The sequence below is a fragment of the Notolabrus celidotus genome, chromosome 2 (genome assembly GCF_009762535.1).
Source record: "Notolabrus celidotus isolate fNotCel1 chromosome 2, fNotCel1.pri, whole genome shotgun sequence".
NCBI lineage: Eukaryota > Metazoa > Chordata > Actinopteri > Labriformes > Labridae > Notolabrus > Notolabrus celidotus.
In genome coordinates this window covers 18862839-18883324 of record NC_048273.1, presented here as the reverse complement: position 1 = coordinate 18883324, position 20486 = coordinate 18862839, and the positions used below count along the sequence as shown (strand labels likewise).

Below are 20486 nucleotides of genomic sequence, written 5' to 3'. Positions count from 1 at the left end.
AAGGCAAACACCACAGGTCAATGACCCACCTACTTATTTTGTCATACTTCCCCAAACCCTCCAAACAAGTGAATACTTATAATTTTCCATTAAGTCTGCAAGATTATTTCAAGCCATTCTCAAGGTCTAGGTCATGGTGTTTGGCTTACTGAGCCACAGAGCTGCCAGTGTGACAGAACAAAGTGTAAACACATTATTTCACCATGAGGAAATCAGTTGCAAGTAGGGCCACTGGAAGAGCACGACACTGTTTAGACCAAAGTACATCACAGAGATGGAAATAGAGGAAATGCAGAGGCAGAAGAACATCCAGGTTAAGTGTCTGTGTGTGTAATTTAAATGCGCATATGTATGATGACTTTTTTCCATCACCCAGACATTAGTCATGTAGGGAGAGCTTGGTCCTGCAGCTTGTATGGAAGATGTTAACGTTTGGCCAGCATAAGAAATGGCTACAAATGATCCTATCTGTATAATTATCCCTATGTGACTCTAAACACGTTGGCTTATTATAGAAGAAAACGTAAGCTTTTGTTCTATTGTCCATCATATCATGATCTCAGGTGCCTTCTTTTCAATAAAAAGTCAGAAAATTGTCCTGATTTGTTTAGCATGTCTGATGAAGATAGACTTCAGTACATGTTTACACACAAAGTGTTCCAGTTTGCTCAGTTTGTGTTAAATGCTGTTCAGCAGCGTAGGAGCACACTTTATGTCTGAAGTGTACCACTATGCTTTTTAATTACTTTAGGTCATTGCTGGACATGTGCAGTATTGTAACTGCTCTCTTCTTTTCTTCTTATGCTGTTGCTCCAAATCTGTTCTGGTTTTTTTTGTAAATTTGTAAATAAATAAACTAAACTTAAACACATATAAATCCTGTATGAATAACATCTCCCATGTCTTGGTGATGTATTTCTTCATCATGGCTGTATTATTCTTCCCTTGCCTATCACTGGCAATCATGGCAGCACACAGGCATAAATTGTCCACCATTGAGGACACATAATAACAGATATGATACACTAGTAATTTGGATAAGTTGTAGTTGCAATATCTTAGCCTATTCTGAAAGGATTTATGGCAGGACACTGCAGAAAACTAAACACTATGGAGCTTTTTCCTCAAATCCAAATAAATCTTAACCACCTCCAACAAAACAACAATCCCCTGACATGTAGGTTAGTCACATTGTGAACCAGGCCTGGGGACATTGCACTGCAACAAGTCAGCCTACATTCTCAGCTCATTCATAGCATGAAGTATTCCACTATGTCACCAACAAAGCCTTTATCACATACTATCATTACAGTCAGGTAGCTCTGCTGTGAAGGTTTACTTGTTAGCTAGCTGTGTTTTATTGTATGGGGTGTTATAAAACACTTCTAATAATAAGTACAGACAGACTTACTTTACAATAACTTCCTATAACAGTTCTGTCAACGCAGTGCCTCGTAGACATGTAGTGAAACGTGTATCTTTGACTCGTTAAAACCAAGATATTTCGACAGATTCATTTTCTGCTTAAAGAAACTTCTGCTTTAAAGAACAAGCTCACACAAAGTAAAACACACACACACACACATACACACATACGGTATTCAACCTACCTTTCCCGGCTGCTTTTCTCATTGTCTTGATGTAATCCTTAACAGCATCCTCTGCGATTCAGGCGACTGGTGAAATAATAAATGATAACCAAATCTCTGTTTCTCGGTTTGTTGTGTTTCTTCTCCTTCAGGATAAACCAAGAGTGATTTTCACCAACCAGGCTAACAGCGGTGGAGTCCCAGACAGACAGACAAAGCTCCCAGTCAAGTCAGTGTGCAGCCCTGAAACCTCGATAGAGACTAAATAAAACGTATCGACTGAACAGCCTGCTCACACGCAAACATATCATGAAGAAAACAGTCATCCAGATAACACAGCCTCTCTGGTTCACTCTCTCTTCACAGACTGTGTGGTTTCAGACCGGCTAACCAGCTAGCCTGTCGCTACTTCCTTTCTCTGTGCCTGAATATCAGAAGCAGACTGAGCGGTGAAAAAAAGTTGAGGAAAAAGGAACACGCCAGATTCAATACAATGAAGGCACCCTGTTGCTCTGGAACATTAATGAAAGAACAGCGCCCTCTGCAGGACTACGGGGGTGGTACAGCAGAATGTTTCAAGGCTTGTGCACATTTACTTAAAGGCACTATGAGGAAGTTTTCACCAGCTGAGAAACAGACTGAAACCAACACTGATGCCTCAATATGACCTTCAAAAGCAAACAAAACCATAAAGAACAACACTGATACCTTCTCTGTTGTCATTTTTAATGCCTTAAACCACTCAGAGGGGATAGGTGTCAGACCCATAGACTGTATAAAATATGGACGTAGTATCCGTGACGTCACCCATCTGTTGCTGAAGAGCTGTTTTGAGACCAATCGTCTGCGGCAGCCATATTGCTCCTGTCGAGCCAGTGTGACGTAAAGAGGCGGGCTTTGAGCCTCCTAGCCAACAGCTGCAGTGTTCCCACAGGCAGCTGTGCCTCTCATTGGAAGACTAGTAATCTCAATATCTTCGAAATTGCCGAATTAGAAAAAAATTCACCCCCCTCACAGTGAGAGGACATCGAGAAATTAGCTATTCAGACTACACTCATCTTTTGTACCAGGCTGTAAACATGTTTATTAATACTGCAAAGATCGTCTTTTCCCCATTCATGTGTATGTGACTTCCGGTACTTCCGGAGCCAGCCTCAAGCGGATCCTCGATGAACTGCAGCTTTTAACACTTCCGCATTGACTCATATTTTTAGACCCGAGGTTGCCGCTTGGTCAGACCACATGATTGACATTTGGCTTTAGAAACACCTTTTTCTGGCTGTTTTCATGGCAAATAATCACATTGAGTGTTACATCAGGTTGTTAAAATACAGCAGGGTGTGGTTTTTGTTGAAAACACTACTTTGCATGTACAGAAGAATAGATAAGAGGTATCACTTTGTCCTAAAAGGGGCGCCAAAATGGATATAAATCAAAAGTTCCTCACAGCAGCTTTAAAGGTGACATATTACGCTCTTTTTCATCAATATATATCGGTCTAACAGGTCCCCAAAACATGTCTTTAAAGTTTATGCTCAAAAAAACGCCTGAAAAAACCCTCTTTTTCCGCTGACCACGCCCCCTCAGGAAGTGGATGCGGCCTGGCTCTCCAGTACGTTGATCTAATGTTTACTAATGTTGAATATACACGGCTGCCCACAGACCGCGTTACTGCAACCCTCTGAATCTGATCCAGAATTTGATCCTGACGGTGAGGCGCCTGCAGCAGGACCTTTCTGAACGATTGGTCACAGATTTAGTGTTTCTTGTTGTTTTATTTGTCAGTATGTCGACGTGTGTTTTGGTACACAGCTACAGCTACTAACCATAGACTGTAAATAAAATGGACAGCGTTGCTCCGCCTCTTCCCGTTGTACGGTTCTGAAGCCAAAAAATCCCTCTCCTGGGCGCTGCCATTGTGCAGCCACTGTAATAAGCTAATAAGTGACGTCACAAGACGCTGTGTGTCCTTTGAAGTTTCACTCCACGGCGGCTGTGAATCAAAGGAAACCCGGAAGTAAAACCCCGTTTTTTAAACTCCAATAACTAACGAAAAAGAAAGTTTTCAGGAAAAAGAGGCGTTGGACACAAAACATTCAAATATTAACTACATATCACCACAGCACACGGATGTGAGAAACATTCGTACCACGTGTATTTATTTTTTAAAGTTTGACTGCTCCCCCATTCAAATGAATGGGACAGACGGATTTTTTGACCTATACTGCAGCCAGCCACCAGGGGGCAGTCACACTGCTGAAAGCCTCACCACCAGACACCGGAACCTCTCCCTTGCTACTAACATGTAGCTGTGTAGCTATGCTAACTAGCGCTAGCACTTTTCCATGAAAAATTAAAATCATCCACTAGATCTTCAAATCTGCAGACGTGGAGAGTAAAACCGACCTTTGTGTTTATTAAGACAGCCTACAACTAGCATGCCTCCCTCCTAAGCTCCTTGTTAGCACACACGTGTGCAGGTAATGAAAAACGGAGGAGAAGTTGAGCTGTATTTTATACAGTCTATGAGCTGAACAAGCTCCGAGCTCTGATTTCCGTTACAGACTGGATATTGTTGTGACGTAACAAAAACACGGAAATCTGAAACGACTCGTTTCAGCACACATTTACAGAAAGGTGGAGAAATCAAAACAGGGGCAGAATGGATTTTTCCATTTTGTAGACATGCCAGGGAAACATATTTCAGGTAGAGAACCATTAAAAAGTCCCTTTTGCATGATATGTCACCTTTAAAGGTGCAGTTGGTAGGAATCAGGCGAGCCGGATGCTCCCGTGGTGGTGAAGTTTTCAGCAGAGTGTCTGCCCCCTGGTGGCTGGCTGCAGTATAGGTCAAAAAATGCATCTCAGTCAAACTTTAAAAAATAAATACACGTCGTACGAATGTTTCTCACATCCGTATGCCGTGGTGATATGTAGTTAGTATTTGACTGTTTTGTGTCCAAGGTCTCTTTTTCCTGAAAAGTTTCTTCTTCGTTAGTTATTAGAGTTTAAAAAACGGGATTTGACTTCCGGGTTTCCTTTGATTCACAGACGCCGTAGAGGGAAACTTCAAAGGACACACAGCGTCTTGTGACCAAGCGGCAACCTCTGGTCTCAAACGATGAAGCCCATGCCGAAGTGTTATAAACTGCAATACATCGAAAATCCGCTTGAGGCTGGCTGCAGAAACACTGGAAACCACATACACATGAATGGGAAAAAGACGACCTTTGCAGCATTAATAAGCATGTTTACAGCCTGGTTCAAAGAACGGCTTTGCCCTACGAAGCTAATCTCTCTAATGGCACACACTGTACGGAGGTGAAATTTTTTCTAACGTGACAGTTCAGAAGATAAGAGTACGAGTTTTGCCCAAATAAGGACATGACTGACTTGACTCCCGGTCGGGAACACATAGCTATTGGCTAGGAGGCTCACACTACGTCACACTCTGCCTGGTTGAGTTCCACATTTCCAATATGGCTGCTGCCGTCGATTTGCTTCAAAACAGCGCTCAGGAACAGATGGGTGACGTCACGGATACTACGTCCATATTTTATACAGTCTATGCTTGTGACACTACGCTGTAGGGCAGAGCTTGTTACAGTGGCTTCACAGGCTCTGGCTGCACAATGTCTGACATGTCGCAGGTGTCGCAGACGGTTCTGTATTTGTTGTGCTTTTGCTTTCACATGTAACGCTGTATGAGTTCAAGTTATGTTGCAGAATGTTACTCGAATAATGGGGTGAATGGCGAGTACTCAAGTATTCGTACCCATCCCTACAAGCAATGTTACTATGCCCCTTCGTTCCCGTTATCACGGACCAATTAGATTATCCAAATGTTGTCTAATAAACTAAACTCAAAAATTATCCTTATGTCAAAATTCTTACTTTATACTAAATGAAATTGCTGTTTGTATATAATAATTTACTTTTTAACTTGTACAGAAGACTTTCTGGCTCATTGTTAATACTTTACTCAAATTCTTGTCCATATATGGACACTTATTCTGTGTTTTCTTATTGATTTAGAATTTATATCTCATAAATTGAACTTACATTTTCCTCTTTTTTAAATTACATTTCATTATGTGGACTTTAATGAACTGTTTTATTATCTTTTTTTTATAATACCAGTCTTAATGACAACATGCCAGGAACACTTTTAACACAGGTTCTGTCTGAATTTGAATTATGCAAATGTATTCCAGAATACGTTCAGAGCATTTGTTCGGCCCTTTTCACCACATATTTTAAGCTCAAGCTAGCCTAATAAGCTAGTTTAGCAGGACTCAATAACTTGCATCTTGACTGTGTGAATAGTATCAGTCTACTAAATTGTGTCAGAAGGGTTGCATCATCTTTCTCAACCCACTGTTGTTGTGCAAACTTCGAAAGAAATCTATTCACCTTGTTTCATATTTACCAGCATGTTGTGTCAGACCAAGAACATCTTGAGCATCTAAAACTTAATTCCTGCATCATAGTGAATATGTTTGTGACCAATTGTGGTGGAAATTGAACTATGAAAAAGGAAAACACCATAGTGTTGATATATTTCTATATTAGAAAGAAAGAAAGAAAGAAAGAAAGAAAGAAAGAAAGAAAGAAAGAAAGAAAGAAAGAAACTTACTTTATTAATTGAAATTACATTTTTTCCACTCGTGTTATTTTTCTTGGTCATGCTACATGCACAGTTTGATGTTTTTATGCACAAACATGCAGTGGACATGCACTTAGGGAGAGATGTCAGAGTGAGGATGCTGCCATCAACCAGCTCACCCCAAGCCGTTGGGGGTTCGGTGCCTTGCTCAAGGGCACCTCTGCAGTGCCCAGGCAAGTGAACCAGCACCTCTCCAGCCACCAGTCCACTTGCCAAAGGTGGTCCATGCTGGGACTCGAACCGGTGACCCTCCGGTTGCCAAGCCAAGCCCCTATGGACTGAGCTACTACCACCAAATTTTTGATTAATATTATTGATTACATTCCGTAATTACAATAACATATAATAATAAACTGCATGGGCAACAAGAAGGCACTATTTTACATGTAATTCACTGGAGGGACATCCAAAGGGAACTTTTGTGCATTCAATCCAATGAAAAGAAATCCAGAGGGCACCTTTTACATTTGAGGGGTATCCAGAGGTCACTTTTTCATGCATTTTCCAATGAAAGGGCACCAGAGATGGTTCTGGAACCTTCTTGCAGTGGCTGGTTTGTACCCCGTTGTTCTCTCTGGGACATTCACTGCTCTGTGTGTCGTGATGAGCACCTGAGACCACATGGTAAATGTTAAATGGACTTGTACTTATATAGTACTTTTCTATTCTTTCTGATTCTCAAAGCGCTTTTACACTACTCGTCACATTCACCCATTCACAACATATTCACTCACTGATGGTAGAAGCTGCTATATAGTAAGAGACCATGAGCATAAGCTAATCTCATTCATACACATTCACACACTGCTGAACAACAGCGCTGTGTTCAGTGTCTTGCCCCAAGGACACTTCAGCATGTGACTGGGATCAAACCGCCAACCTTCAGATTGATAGACAACCAACTCTACCCACTGAGCCACAGCCGCCCATCACACGAGATGATTTGTCTTCATTCATCTCACTGCTTTGTCTGATAGTGTTCAAAGCTGCAGAAAAACAACGTTCACTTTGAGAACCACAACTTGGTTGGAGCAACACTCACAACTCACTCTAGCTACCAGTTATAACTAACATTATTACATTTCTCAAAAATGAAAATATTTTAGTAACTTTTTAACATTATTCCAACTTTCAGTATCTTCAATCACAGTGATGCATGTTTACACTGATGAGACTGTCATACTTCTTTGTGGCCACCAGATGTTGACTGCACACCATCATAATGCAGAGCAGCATTGCTCCAGGGTGTAAGTTCAATTTCCAGCTCTCGTCTGTGTTTGAAAAATGTCACAAATTGCACCAAAGGACCAGAGGATGTCAGTATTGTTTTTAAATGATTAAACAGTGAGACTGAAATCACGATTCATCCAGGCACCTTGGGTTTTGCTCCTTCAAAGAGCTATTAGTCAAACAAACTGTTTAAAAATGGCATCAGATTTATTGCAGTGACAACTCCTTCCTTCATCCTTCTGACATTTTGTACTGTTTGACCACAACATTGGCTGTCTAAGTAGGCAATTTTGTGCTCCTTATTAAGCTCTTAAAATTCGGGTAATAATCCATGAGTGCCATGAAGTCTGCAGGTTTTTATCCCGACTTGCCTCAGCTTTAGATTCTGCCCAGTACCTTTAGGAGTTATACTACTTGAGTTTGTGATAGCAATTATCTGTACAACATGTATATACAATCCTTGACTGGGAAGCCATGACTGTGCATGTCTTGAAGTTTAATAACCTGGCTTGTCATAGCAGAGGAACCCCTCTATCTTACAATCCTCTATAAATTATCTCTTATTTTGCAGATCATTGTGAGATAATTGTCAACTGAGAAGTGTGAGTTAACCAAACCGATCACACAGTGTTTGACAAGAAAGAGGAAAAATGTAATAAAAATGATGTTTGCATACATTTTCAAGCTGCCCATCATTGTTATGTTATGGATGTGCAGTGCTAGTGCAGCCATTTTTTTCCTTCCCATTACTATTGCTGATTCTTCATTTGACTGCACTCGTGAATTAAGCCTGTTTCACTGTTGCTCAGTTTCAGGTTGAGTCCTTCATTTGCTTGAACCTGAGCGGCACCTGCCTTAAGCCTAAAGAAGTTACTAAGAAAACCCAACCTTGTTCTATTGTTCACTCATATATCCTGAGACTTATTCTGTACATGTGGCCAATGAGGATTCACTTTGAAATGAGCAAGGCCTGAAGGGCAAGTATCACTATACCCACAAGTTGTTGAATACCACTCTGTAAGTCAGGAACTGACCAAAATAAGTTTTCTTTTATACTTAATGCAGTCTATTTATTCACAATTTAAAGGCCAGATCAGGCTGACTACTGTATTATTGATCATATAGTATAATATCACCAGGCTTTTAAACCCTTTCACCCTGCTGCATATCATTGCTGATTGGCTTAAGTTCCAAGTGGCCATCTGGGGCTTTATTTTTTAAAGTTGTCGTTTTTAGGCTTTATTGCTTTTATGTAGAGAAGGTAGGACAGTGAATAGAGCAGGAAACCAGTGGGAACCCAGGCCTCCTGATTGAGGACTATAGCCTCTTTACATGGGGCACACAACTTAACCACAAGGGCAAACTGGAGCCCCAATCTGAGGCTTTTCTGAGCAAAGTTTGCATGTGGTATATAGGCTTCCTCCCTCACATGCAGTACAGGTGAATAAGATCATCTCCGTGCCTGTACATTAAGTTTGACAGACCAGTGACCAGTCTGCCGGCATTACCATCTTTTAAAAACCTGTAATGTAATCAAAATAATATGTAGATATGTAAAATACAGCGTGGAAGGAGTTTAGTGTTTGTTGCTGAACAAACAATAAAGTTGCTGGACTGGACACACACTGCCACAATCTACAGCATCGCTCCATTTGTCAGTAAAAAAATGAAAGAAGAAACACACACGCACTTGTGGTTTAGACGACGCACTTCAAGCCAAATAGGCGATAGTTGTGTTTTCAGAAGAAGGGCGTTTTCAACAGTCATGGGTGTTGTTGACACCCTTGGTTGCTATTGCTTGATGTGTATTTTTCCTTTTCATATTATTTTCAATTACAAACTTGCCACAGTATATTGAGATGCAAACAGAGGACCTTCTATCCAAAATCAACATTCTGAAAATGCAGTTCACTGATGCATGTTTGTCTTGTTTTCACATCTGAGGACTGAAAAGAAGAAGTTTCCATGCTTCTTTGATCACTAACCCATGAAAGTCATTGCAGTTATGCTTGAGGCTAAATGTAGGTCAAATTTAGAGTAACCTTTTTCAGTCTTTACATGTGCCCCCTCTTGGTATTGCATGGAGTTCTCATGCCATGCAAAAGTTGAGTGAAACCATAGAAACCTTTTATGGTTATAAATGACAGATATGCAGGTAATATCTGCATGCAATTTGTTCATATCATTAAAATCATAACTTATTAAAAAGCAATATTTTCTCACAAACATGTAGAGAGCAGAAATAATTATAGTTATATATTCCCAGAAGTTTCTTTTGGCCTATTTCTGCATGCTTTTGAAGCATTTGATAGATGATAATTATAGTGCAGGGATACAATTAGAGCCTACTTTACTGAAAGTTTGAAATATATAATCATAAGTCTTTGAAAACTCCACTCTGAGGGAAAATATGTTCAGCCATGAGTTCTGGTTTTGCTCATATTTGAACTGTGGTTTCTTGATTTGGGGCTCTGGCATCTTGCTTGCTGGATGCCTCATATGCTGGTTGTCAGCATCTTATGTGTTTAGGGTTGACTTGATAGCGGTCGTGGTCTCAATGCCACTGCCTGTCATATGGCATGTGGTTTTGGTCTGCTGGAGCTTGATTTAAGGTTTTCTGAAGACAAGTGTGCCCTGCATTGTAACAACAACAGCAATGAGTGAATTCAGTGGTGTTGGCCCCTTTGCCCTACACCATCTACCACAGCTGTTAGATGAGACGCATGAAACCAGCCCTCTGCAGGGAGGAGCGCGTTTCCATCTGATTGGGGGTTCCTGTTTTTCTGCCTTTCTGAGAAATACTGAGAAAAAAAGAGTTGTTTCTAATTTGAGGCTTTTGTAATATCATTCCTGGCTCAATGCCATGGCCTTGTCAGTGCAAGTGAGATTCTTGCCCCATATCCTAAAAGATTTTTGAGTCATGTTACTTTAGAAAGCATTTACAACTTGCTTAGTGTGGCATATTTTGAAAGATCCTTTCCCGTATGAGTATGAGCTTGAGCAATGGGATGTGATGTGTTGTTGTAGTAAAACTTGTGTGATGCCCTTGGAAAATTATGATGACCTTGTTGCAACAGAAAACTATTAATGATCATTATTAACAAAAAAAGATTCTTGTAAAATAAAATAACCCATTTCAAATTATTCAACAGTGAAATTTTATAATGCAAGTGTCTGGGAAATTCTCACAGTTTCTTTGTGTCTTTACCAGGTGATGGAATAAAAGCAAAGTGACTGCAATCACTAAGTTACACAGTGTAGTGCGAGTGTGTTTTTTGTGTGTGTGTGTGTGTGTGTGTGTGTGTGTGTGTGTGTGTGTGTGTGTGTGTGTGTGTGTGTGTGTGTGTGTGTGTGTGTATGCATGTCTTGGGTGTGGTGGTTGTGACAACCCAGCTTTCTTTGGCTTACTTCCCCATCAACTATGCAACCATCTCACATGCTCAGAATCACCTCCAGCAACCAGAGTAAGTCCTGCACAGCATCCTTTTCTGCATAATAAGAAAATACCTGTAATGATGCATTTAATGACTAACTAAAAAACTAAAATTACTAAAAATAACTAAACATTATTTAGTTAAAACTACAATGCCATTTAAAATGTTTATTGTAGGTAGATTTCAAAATTACGACTAAACTCTAGGGTGTAGAAAAAAATAAGCAATACAGAAAAATAACTTATTTTTTTTAGGTTGTTGCTTTGAGTTGAACTTTAACACTTAAACATTGGAAAACTACATTTTCTTCTCTATTATAAATAGCTGATGTCAATGGATGTTCATTACAGGATTTTAATGCAAAAATGGACGACAGTATTTGCACTTTTTGCACGTTTCAAGATAGTTTATTACTTTATGGCCTTTTTTTATTTATTAATGCTGCCCTGTGAAACTTGTAATATTGTACAAAACAATGTGTATTTCCTCGATGAAGACATTTAAATGCCCTGATGCTGTACTGTCATCCTGTGTTAACCACAGCGAGGTGGGGTAACTTGGCACATGTGGCAGGCATTTAAATAATGCCTTTTAAACTGATCAACAGACCACAATAAGGAAGTACATTGTTTTTTCAAATATTATCCTGCCTTATAGCAATTGTTTCTGATTATTCTTCTTTTGTCTCCTTTTTCTCTTCTCAGGTGTGTGTTGAGCTCCAGAGGTTAGAGTGTGACATTAGCCTGTTTGATCGCAGGAGTTTCACACTAATTCCCCTGCAGCTCGAGTTTAGCCTGTTCACACCTGTCAGCCTCGCCTCCAAAAGCCCATCTACCACTATGGATGCCTTTTACTCCCCCGTTTCCCCCTCCTCTTGCCCCCACCTGTACCACCCAACCAGCGACCCCAGCAACTCCACCACCATTGGTACTGGTATCAACCCCGTGATCCTAAGGCATTACAACCACACTGGCCGCTTGCAGAACCGGACCATCTCAGACCCGCAGAACCTTGTCAGTGTCACCACAGCCATCTCCCTCTGTGTCAGTATCTTCATCATCCTGGAGAACTTCTTGGTTCTGGTAGCTGTCATGTCCCGTATACGCCACAGCCGGCGTTGGGTTTACGTGTGCATCGCCAACATCACGCTCAGCGACCTCCTCACTGGTGCTGCTTATGTGGTCAATATTTGTTTGTCCGGCAGCAAGACATTTCGCCTCACCCCTGCTCTTTGGCTCTTCAGGGAGGGTGTGTTGTTTGTGGCCCTGGCAGCTTCCATATTCAGTTTGTTGCTGATTGCTGTGGAGCGTTATACTACCATGATGAGACCACTGCCTCAGAAGTCCACCAGGAGGACCTACTACAGGATCTATGGCTTGGTTGCGCTCTGCTGGGGTTTGGCTCTGGTGATTGGTTTCCTTCCCTTGGTGGGCTGGAACTGTGTGTGCAGCCTTGGTGGATGCTCCACTCTCCTCCCTCTCTACTCAAAGTCCTACATCCTTTTCTCTCTCATCATCTTCTTCGTCATCCTCCTGACTGTTGGTGCGCTCTATGGTCTCATCTACTGCCACGTACACAGAAGTGCACAGCAGGGCCCATATCGCAGCCGAAACCGCTCTTTGGCTCTGCTCAAAACTGTGATCACCATTGTGGGGGTTTTCATAGTCTGCTGGGGGCCTTTGTTCTTGCTCTTACTGGTGGATTTCTTCTGCGACTCTCGCCAGTGTGCACTGCTGTTCAGTGCAGACTATTGCATCTCCCTGGCTGTCCTGAACTCTGGCCTGAACCCCATCATCTACGCGCTGGGCAGCAGTGAGATGAGGAAGGCCATGGCAGAGCTGCTGTGCTGTTGCTGCGTGAGGTCAGGCCTCTGTCATCCAGACCGCTTCACATCCAAGGAGAGCAGCAGCACCTCAGAGAGCAGAAGGGACAGTCTGAGGAACAGTTTTAGCAAAGTCAGAAATTTGAGCGTGGCCTCCCCGCCCTCAACCCCTAAAAAGCCGCGCAGAGCACCCAAAAAATACAGGCTGAGCTCCACCACCAGCTGCCTGTCAGTTTCAAGTGGTTAAACCACAACATGCTCCACTCCCAAGCAGCCAAGACTCGTGTGCATTGATACACATCTAACCGTTTCCTCCCAGTTTTGATTTGAGTGTCAGTGCGCTGCCTGCAGGGCCTTGCACTGATGAGTACAATCTGTGAATTTATCTTGATTTTGCAATATCTTGACATTTTTTTGTTACTCGACATTCTTCTTTTAATGGGCTTTTCATGCCCACACTTTCTATCATTGCACTTTTTTGTTCCAATTAGTGTGTAGAAAAAATATTGTAAAGACAAAATGTTTGCAAGAGTTAGCTATGACATACAAAATATAAAAAAAATGAAAAAACATGTTTTTTTTGTGTTTTGCATCATGTAGTATATTCTGTACATTTGGTGACTTGTTCTTTGTATGAAATATAAATAAAGTTTATTTTTAGTAATCACGTGAGTGTATGCTGTATGTTTTCTGTAAGCACACTACCTCTGCTTTCCTCTGGAGGGAGACACATCATCAAAGCCATAACTGACACCCTGATGAGAGATCACTTTGCTTGCTGTGATTTTTTCCAGCATGAAAGTATGTGGTAACAGTAAACTTAACCCTCCTGTTATGTAGCAGGTCAAATTTATATTTTTTAAAGTCTATTTTAGAAAGTATATGCCTTCCAAACCAGCTAAATGCAGCATAAAAATCTGGGCAGCATGTGACAGAAGATATGTTGTGTTAATTTATCAACATTACTTCATAAAAAAAATAATCAAAATGTAAAATAAAATAAACAAAAATATATGTCATGTAAAACTATTGTATTTGTATTTAGGGCTTTCCAATGTACATTAAAAAAGTTTTAAAATCAATTTTAATGAAAAACGAGTGAGTTATCCTCATTGAACCATGATCTGTGAGAATCAAAGAATACCAATGGACTAAATATTGATTTAAATGGTTAGTAATGGAGTTAATAATTACATTTAAAAAAATTGTATTGGGATTTTTTGGGGTTCTGACACTTTGGATAATTGAATATGCCCCGGGTCAAATTGACCCAGGAACATTATTCTGTTCTAGAGAAACGAATATAACAGGAGGGTAATACAAACATAATCAAAAGCTTTGCAGGTGTTTAATTTAATAAAAATAAAAATATATATATGTCAAACTCATGAGCTTTGCACTTTGTATGTCAGTGTAATGCTGGATTCCTGGTGACTTTTTAAATTACTTTCCCTTTTGCATCTGCACATACATGCATTCTGTCTGCTTTTGTCATGTGTCCGTCTGTCGAGCTTTGTGAAGAGTTTGCAATGATGCTTTTGCACAAATAAAGTTCCTTGATGACAAATAAAGTTCTTTAAAGTTGAAGTTGAAAACACTCCTGTGCCTGTGCATGAGAGCAAGTATTTCAGTAGCATCTCCTGTACTCTCTAAAAAGGCTGCTCTCCGCTCCCTGCTGCTCAGACAGGATGACTAATTGAAGTTCAATTCAGAGAAGGTGAGGGTCGAGACTGCAGCATGAAGGGCACACACAGCCAGAGCTAATTGATAAATTCATTTTGACTGTCTGACAGGATGGGTAGATAATGTTTATCTGATACTATGCACCTGTAAGTTATTTATGCTACTGTGCAAATCTCCTGTGACTGCACAGAGAGGCAACAAGTATTTTCACAAACAAATAAAGGTATTTCGACATGTAACAGCAGAATTGTGCTCTTTGCGATTCTCATTAAGCAGTCACTGCAACAGTTAAATATAAAGAGTTGGCGTTTCACTAGCTATGCAACATCTATGCTGAGTGTTCTTTAGGGCTTTTTGCCTTCATTGCATGGGGCAACACAGGAGCCAGACAATGGGGTGAGTAGAGAGTGGGGGAAGACATGCACCAGGTGGTTGTGGCTGGGAGTCTTACGAGCAACCACTGCAATGAAAAAGCATCAGTAATTATTTTTAGAGTAACACCAAAACATCATAGCCTATAATATATGTTTTTGCAGTGATACCCTCACACAAGGATCAAACAGTTTGTATTTAGCTTCATGTAAAAACAGAAGGCCTCTTTTGCTAAGTTTATTTTAAAAAGCTTTACTTAAAATGCAATATTATTATTTTAGAGTTGGCTGAGATAACTAATTCAGACTATCAAAGGTAACTTACACAATACCACTTACCTTAGGGTGATGTTTACTGGGACACTAAAATGTGTAACCTGTGCATTGTTGATGTGTACCTATGCTAACCAATTCTGCTAACTGGGAAAATTCAAGCTAGCGAACTGTAAGTGGCTTTTGTGGCCTTCAAGTTTTGAGGTTGTTACAATTACTTTGAACTCATTTGCAGACTATTAGAATAATAAACATTTGGAATACATAATTAATAATAAACTAAAGTTTCCAGGAAAATCTGCTGATGGGTCTGAAAGCTTGTTTTCCTTGTGGTTCTTCTTTAATAGATTGTGCGAAATACAAGTAAGTGAACTTGTCCTCAATTCTTTTTTTCCCTTTTTTTCATCATTTGCAGAAAAATGTTTTAAGTGTCAAAGAGTTTCCCTGTGGGCAACACTACAGAGGTACTGAGGCAAAATCCTCTTTAAACCTCCCTAGTAAGTTTTTCAAATGGAGAGTTTTAAAAAGGTTATTAATTAAACTGGGACAGTATGTCCGTTGTCTGAGGAGCACTCATCCAAACTACTCTACTTAATACTTCGTTTTCAAATTGTGATGGATTACAAACAAGGATATCAAAAATTGAACAACATATCCCCTTAGTTAAGTGACAAAATGTGCAGTAGAGTGTAGTATGGAAGTCAAGTTCCACCCACGAAAACAATTAACAAAGACTTCAGCTGTTTTTGAAACCGCCTACTATACTAGCAGTACGTACTGATTTGGCTAAAATCCAGTATGTAGTAAGTAGTATGCAAGCTGCAACCTCCGATCTAGGAGGTGAGTCCAATGCGGAAGTGCTAAAAGCTGCAGTTCATCGAGAATCCGCTTGAGGCTGGCTCCGGAAGTACCGGAAGTCACATACACATGAATGGGAAACAGACGATCTTTACAGCAGAAATAAACATGTTTACAGCCTGGTACAAAAGACGAGTGTAGTCTGGATAGCTCATTTCTCGATCAGCTCACACTGTAGGGGGGTGAATTTTTTAGAGATATTGAGATTACGAGTCTTCCAAGATGAGGCACAGATGACTTGATTGACAGGCAGGAACACTGTAGCTGTTGGCTAGGAGGCTCAAACTCCGCCTCTTTACATCATAATCGCTCGACAGCAGCAATATGGCTGCCGCCGACAATTAGGTCATGCAGACATGATCAACCAATCGTGAGCACTATTCCTCAGAGACCATACAAGTAGAGCACAGATGAGTTCACTGATAACATATCAATGATTTTTAACATTTTTTATGTATTTAACCTCTTTTAGGACACATAAAACATCATAAATTATTAACATTTTTCCTTTTTATGAATTTTCAGTTATGACATTTAACAATGAATTTCAATTATTTGTCACTAAAACAGTTTTATTTCACAAAAAATCTATCTATCACAAGTCCATATTTTATACAGTCTGTGGTAGTATGTAAAAAAAGTGCAAAATCTGCAGTATGCCTAAACTCCCCTGATGTCTACTGATTCAGGAAAATTTCACAGTACGTATTGGACCAGTCTGCCTCACGTACTGTTTCCCACAATGCATAGCGCTTGTTCCGCTTTTTCTTTCCTCTTCTTTTTTTTGAGGGGGGAATTCAGTTTTTAGGTACTGTGAACATTTTTAAATTACATATAAGCCACTTCCTAACTTTTTAAATCATAAATTGATGCTAAAGAAGCAGTTTTGCGATCAGCTTGGCTGTTGTTTACTTCCACATTCAGAAACCCGAAATACAGTGACGTCTGGCTCAGCGTATCTGGCTCAGATCGAACAGAGCAGTCATACTACATACTAAATTCAAACGCAGTATGTAGTAGGCAATACCTACTGCCTACTACATTAGTAGGTAGTATGTGGCAGGCCATTTCGAAAACAGCCTTAGCCTTGACAAAAAAAAAAAAAATCAAGATATGCTGTCATAATGATTTTGAATGTCATAACCATAAGACAAAGTCAAATGATGAGATAAAACTTCTTAATAATAAGATAAAAAAGTAATGATTTGAAGCAAAAACAAAGAGGGGAAACCAAAATGCAGATAAAAAGGGTATGATAGAGAAAAGCCAAGATATAAACAAAATGTATTATTAAAAAAGTCAAAAATCCACTTAAGAAAATCCACACTAGAAACAAGGAAGACACCACACGACACATAAGGAGACTCAATGAACTGAAAACAGGGAAGGGGAAACAGAGAAACTAAATAAACAAGGTAATCAACACAGGTGTGACAAAAGACGCAGAGGGTAATCAAACAAGAGGGAAGCACACAAGGACAGGAAGTCAAGTCAAATGAGACGCAGAAGGAACATGTATTCCAAAATAAAACAGGAAACACTGAACTAAGAAGCACAAGTGATTACAGTCACAATTATAGGATAAAAGTATTATATGTTGAGATAGAATAAATATGTATGGATAAAATACATAGTATGAAAGTAATTGTTAGATAAGAAGGTACATTTTTGAGATAAGAAGATACAATTCTGAGATAAAGACGTGTAATCCAGAGTTCAAAAGTCACATTTTTTCATATTAAGGCCATAATTATCGAATAAAAAGGTGTATTTGTGAGATCAAAGGCCAAATTTTGAGACGAAAAAGGCACAATTATGAGATACAGTAAGAAGAATGTCAAAATGAGAAAATAAAAGGATTGTTGGATTACATTTGGTAAGATAAAACTTCATACTTTAAACTTTCTGTTTCATAATCTTGACTTTTTTCCTCATAATGATGAGTTACTAACACATATTGAGGACCTAGCTTTTTTCTCCAAGTCTTTACTTATTTAATTTTTTTACTGGAAGAATTGGGCTACCATAAGAAAGTGGAGAAAGCACAAAATAATAAATAACAATAGTTAAAAAGATGTTTTATTCCATTGAGGTTGCCATATCTAAACATGAAATCATAAAAACAACCTTCCTTCTTATCAATATTAACTGATATCTGATGTTCACATCCTGCTGGCAGGCACTCATGCAGGCATTCCTGTTTATGGTAAGTGTGAGGTGTGATCTGCATCAGTGACGTCTGGAGGCAGGAAATGAGGCGTTGAGGTGAGAGAGTAGAAAACTTTCATCTGTTTACCTGAAACAGCCACCCATGGGGCAACAGAGGTGATTGTGCAGAAAGGAATGCTCACATTCAAATGCACAGACACACACACACGTGTAGATTCATGTTGGGGAAGAAACTTTAAACTTAGCACATAACAGTTAATACTATATTTTGCAAATCTACATACAGGCCCATGTGTGCATTCAGCAGACGTGCACACACTCAAAGAGAAACATGATCAAAAACACAAACAAACATTCTAAATTCAGTCTTTACAGCTGGTTTATGTTCCTCAGAAGATTTCTGAGCCTCTCTCATCCAAATATTTGCATTTTTTTTTAGCAGAGTAAACAAACAAAGTCATTGCTGGATGTGTGTTTGTGCGAGTTCCCCTCTTGTTAGTGAATTCCTGCACCTTTATGGTTAAGAGCAGGGGATAAGCCTTCATCATCCTGGGTGCTGGCACTGCTCCAGGTCGAGTGCTTGATGAAAAAGCAGAGGCAAATTCCATCCTTTATTAGCTCTGGGCTGAGAGACATTTGTTGTATCATATTTGACATGTCAGGGACTGATCACTGCTCCATGCTGCTCTTTCTCTCCGTCTCTCCTTACAACAACACAACCTTTTCTCTGCTCTAAATGAGCTACGATGGGTTAATGGTGGTTGCGTGCAGACGTGGCTGTGCCCTCAATAATTACCTCGCTGGCTTTGCCTCCAGGTGTTCAGCAGACAGCTAATGATGTAGTATGAAAGGAGAGGGGAAGGCAGCAGCGGGTGAGACACAGGGACGCTTCATGGGGGAGACAGTGATATGTTATTTGTCATAAGTGCTGTGACAACTCGATGGCAGACAAACTGAATGTGACCTCCCGACCTTAGATGACATCAAGGATATGTAATGTTTTGTTAAAAAGTGGAGGTATTTTATATCTGTTAAACAGAGGGAAAATAATTCATTTATTAAGTCGTCATTCATTCATGTCTCTCCATTTCTGACTCGTGCTCTGGTGATCACTTGATCATGGCTGCTCACCCTTTAAAGGTGCATGATGTAGAATTTGTATAAATTGACTATAATATTCATAAGTATGTTTAATTTTTCTATAATCATCTGAATAAAAAACAATTTTTGCTTATGTCAAAACATTTTTTTTACACAAGTACATAAGTAGCGGGTCTCATTTCATGGAGGGCCGCACCTTGCACCGACATCTTACTGTTGCACAGAATAGACAAACTTGTGACATACGCATTTTTGTATTTGTATTTAGTGAGTGGCCATCCCAAAATACATCGGTTGGGAAACCAAGAGGATGAAGAAAAAGAGAGAGGTTGTTGTGCACAAAAACATTTTTAGTGCTGGACATATAATTGATGATTAAAAACCAAGTGGCAACCTCCGGCCGCAAGAATTGAAGCCAATGCTGAAGTGTTAAAAGCTGCAGTTGATCGAGGGTTCACTTGAGGCTGGCTCTTGAAGTACCAGAAACCACATACACACCAATTCAAAAAAGCTGATCTTTACAGCAGAAATAAACACGTTTACAGGCCGGTACAAAAAACAGTGTAGTCTAGATAGCTCATTTCTCGATCGGCATACTCTGAACAGCTCTTGAATTTTTTCATAACGCAGCAATTTCGGAGATATTGAGATTACGAGGTTTCCATAATGATCTTTTTATTTACAGTCTATGAGTATGACAGGCACAGCTGACTTGATTGACGGGCGGGAGCACTGTAGCTGTTGGTCCATTATTTATACAGAGTTTACAAGCTAAATTGTAAATCCATTGCACTTAGATTGAAGGTAAAAAAACAACAACTTGTTGTTATTTGTTTGGACACAATGTTCCAGCGATGTGTGAATGGTTGTTGAGTCACTGCTTCAAGAGTGATCATAAACTATTTGAGTGTATAATGAAAACACTGTGGAGGCAACACCAAGCACATGTGGCTCCAAAAACAGGATTTTACTAACGTTAAGTACTGGCAATGGAGGGGCTCTCTTCAGTTCAGACAGAAGCCAAGAAGAAAAAAGGCATCAGAGCTGAGACGCACAGATCACTGTACTCACCAGAAACATATGTGTCAGGGTAAAGAGGTAAGAACTCCTACAATGTTGTAAATGTCTAAAATTACAGGAATGTATTGACTCAGTTGATGGGAGGGGGGATTTTCATTCCAGCCTCTCTTACATGTTGTCACGCATACGGCCGGTCACATGGGAATGGAAAACTGTAAAAGAGAGAGCCTGTGACATCTTGTTCTGTTTGCTTCTGTACTCAAAAGATCA

General features: G+C 39.9%; 2 protein-coding genes across 7 annotated transcripts in view; one reads left to right on the top strand and one right to left on the bottom strand.

Annotated features, from left to right (window-relative positions):
• Positions 1 to 2117, bottom strand: part of LOC117830117 (unconventional myosin-IXb) — a 68087-nt gene extending 65970 nt beyond the window's left edge. For 2 of the 6 annotated variants that reach the window (XM_034708095.1, XM_034708107.1), the window contains exon 1: positions 1611 to 2059. The gene's annotated coding sequence lies outside the window, so the exon portion shown is untranslated. Of the gene's footprint in view, positions 1 to 1610 lie in introns of all 6 variants that reach the window. The other 4 variants (XM_034708088.1, XM_034708103.1, XM_034708116.1 and 1 more) reach the window with 4 other exon arrangements.
• An 8813-nt stretch (positions 2118 to 10930) lies between these two features.
• Positions 10931 to 13290, top strand: s1pr4 (sphingosine-1-phosphate receptor 4). The gene is made up of 2 exons (XM_034711936.1): positions 10931 to 10949; positions 11624 to 13290. The coding sequence occupies exon 2, from the start codon at positions 11759 to 11761 to the stop codon at positions 12986 to 12988; it is 1230 nt and encodes a 409-aa protein (XP_034567827.1). The 5' UTR covers positions 10931 to 10949; positions 11624 to 11758; the 3' UTR covers positions 12989 to 13290.
• Positions 13291 to 20486: the final 7196 nt, after the last annotated feature.

Coding starts and splice junctions, on each gene's coding strand:
- s1pr4 (XM_034711936.1), top strand. CDS start 11,759: ATGGATGCCTTTTACTCCCCCGTTTCCCCCTCCTCTTGCCCCCACCTG.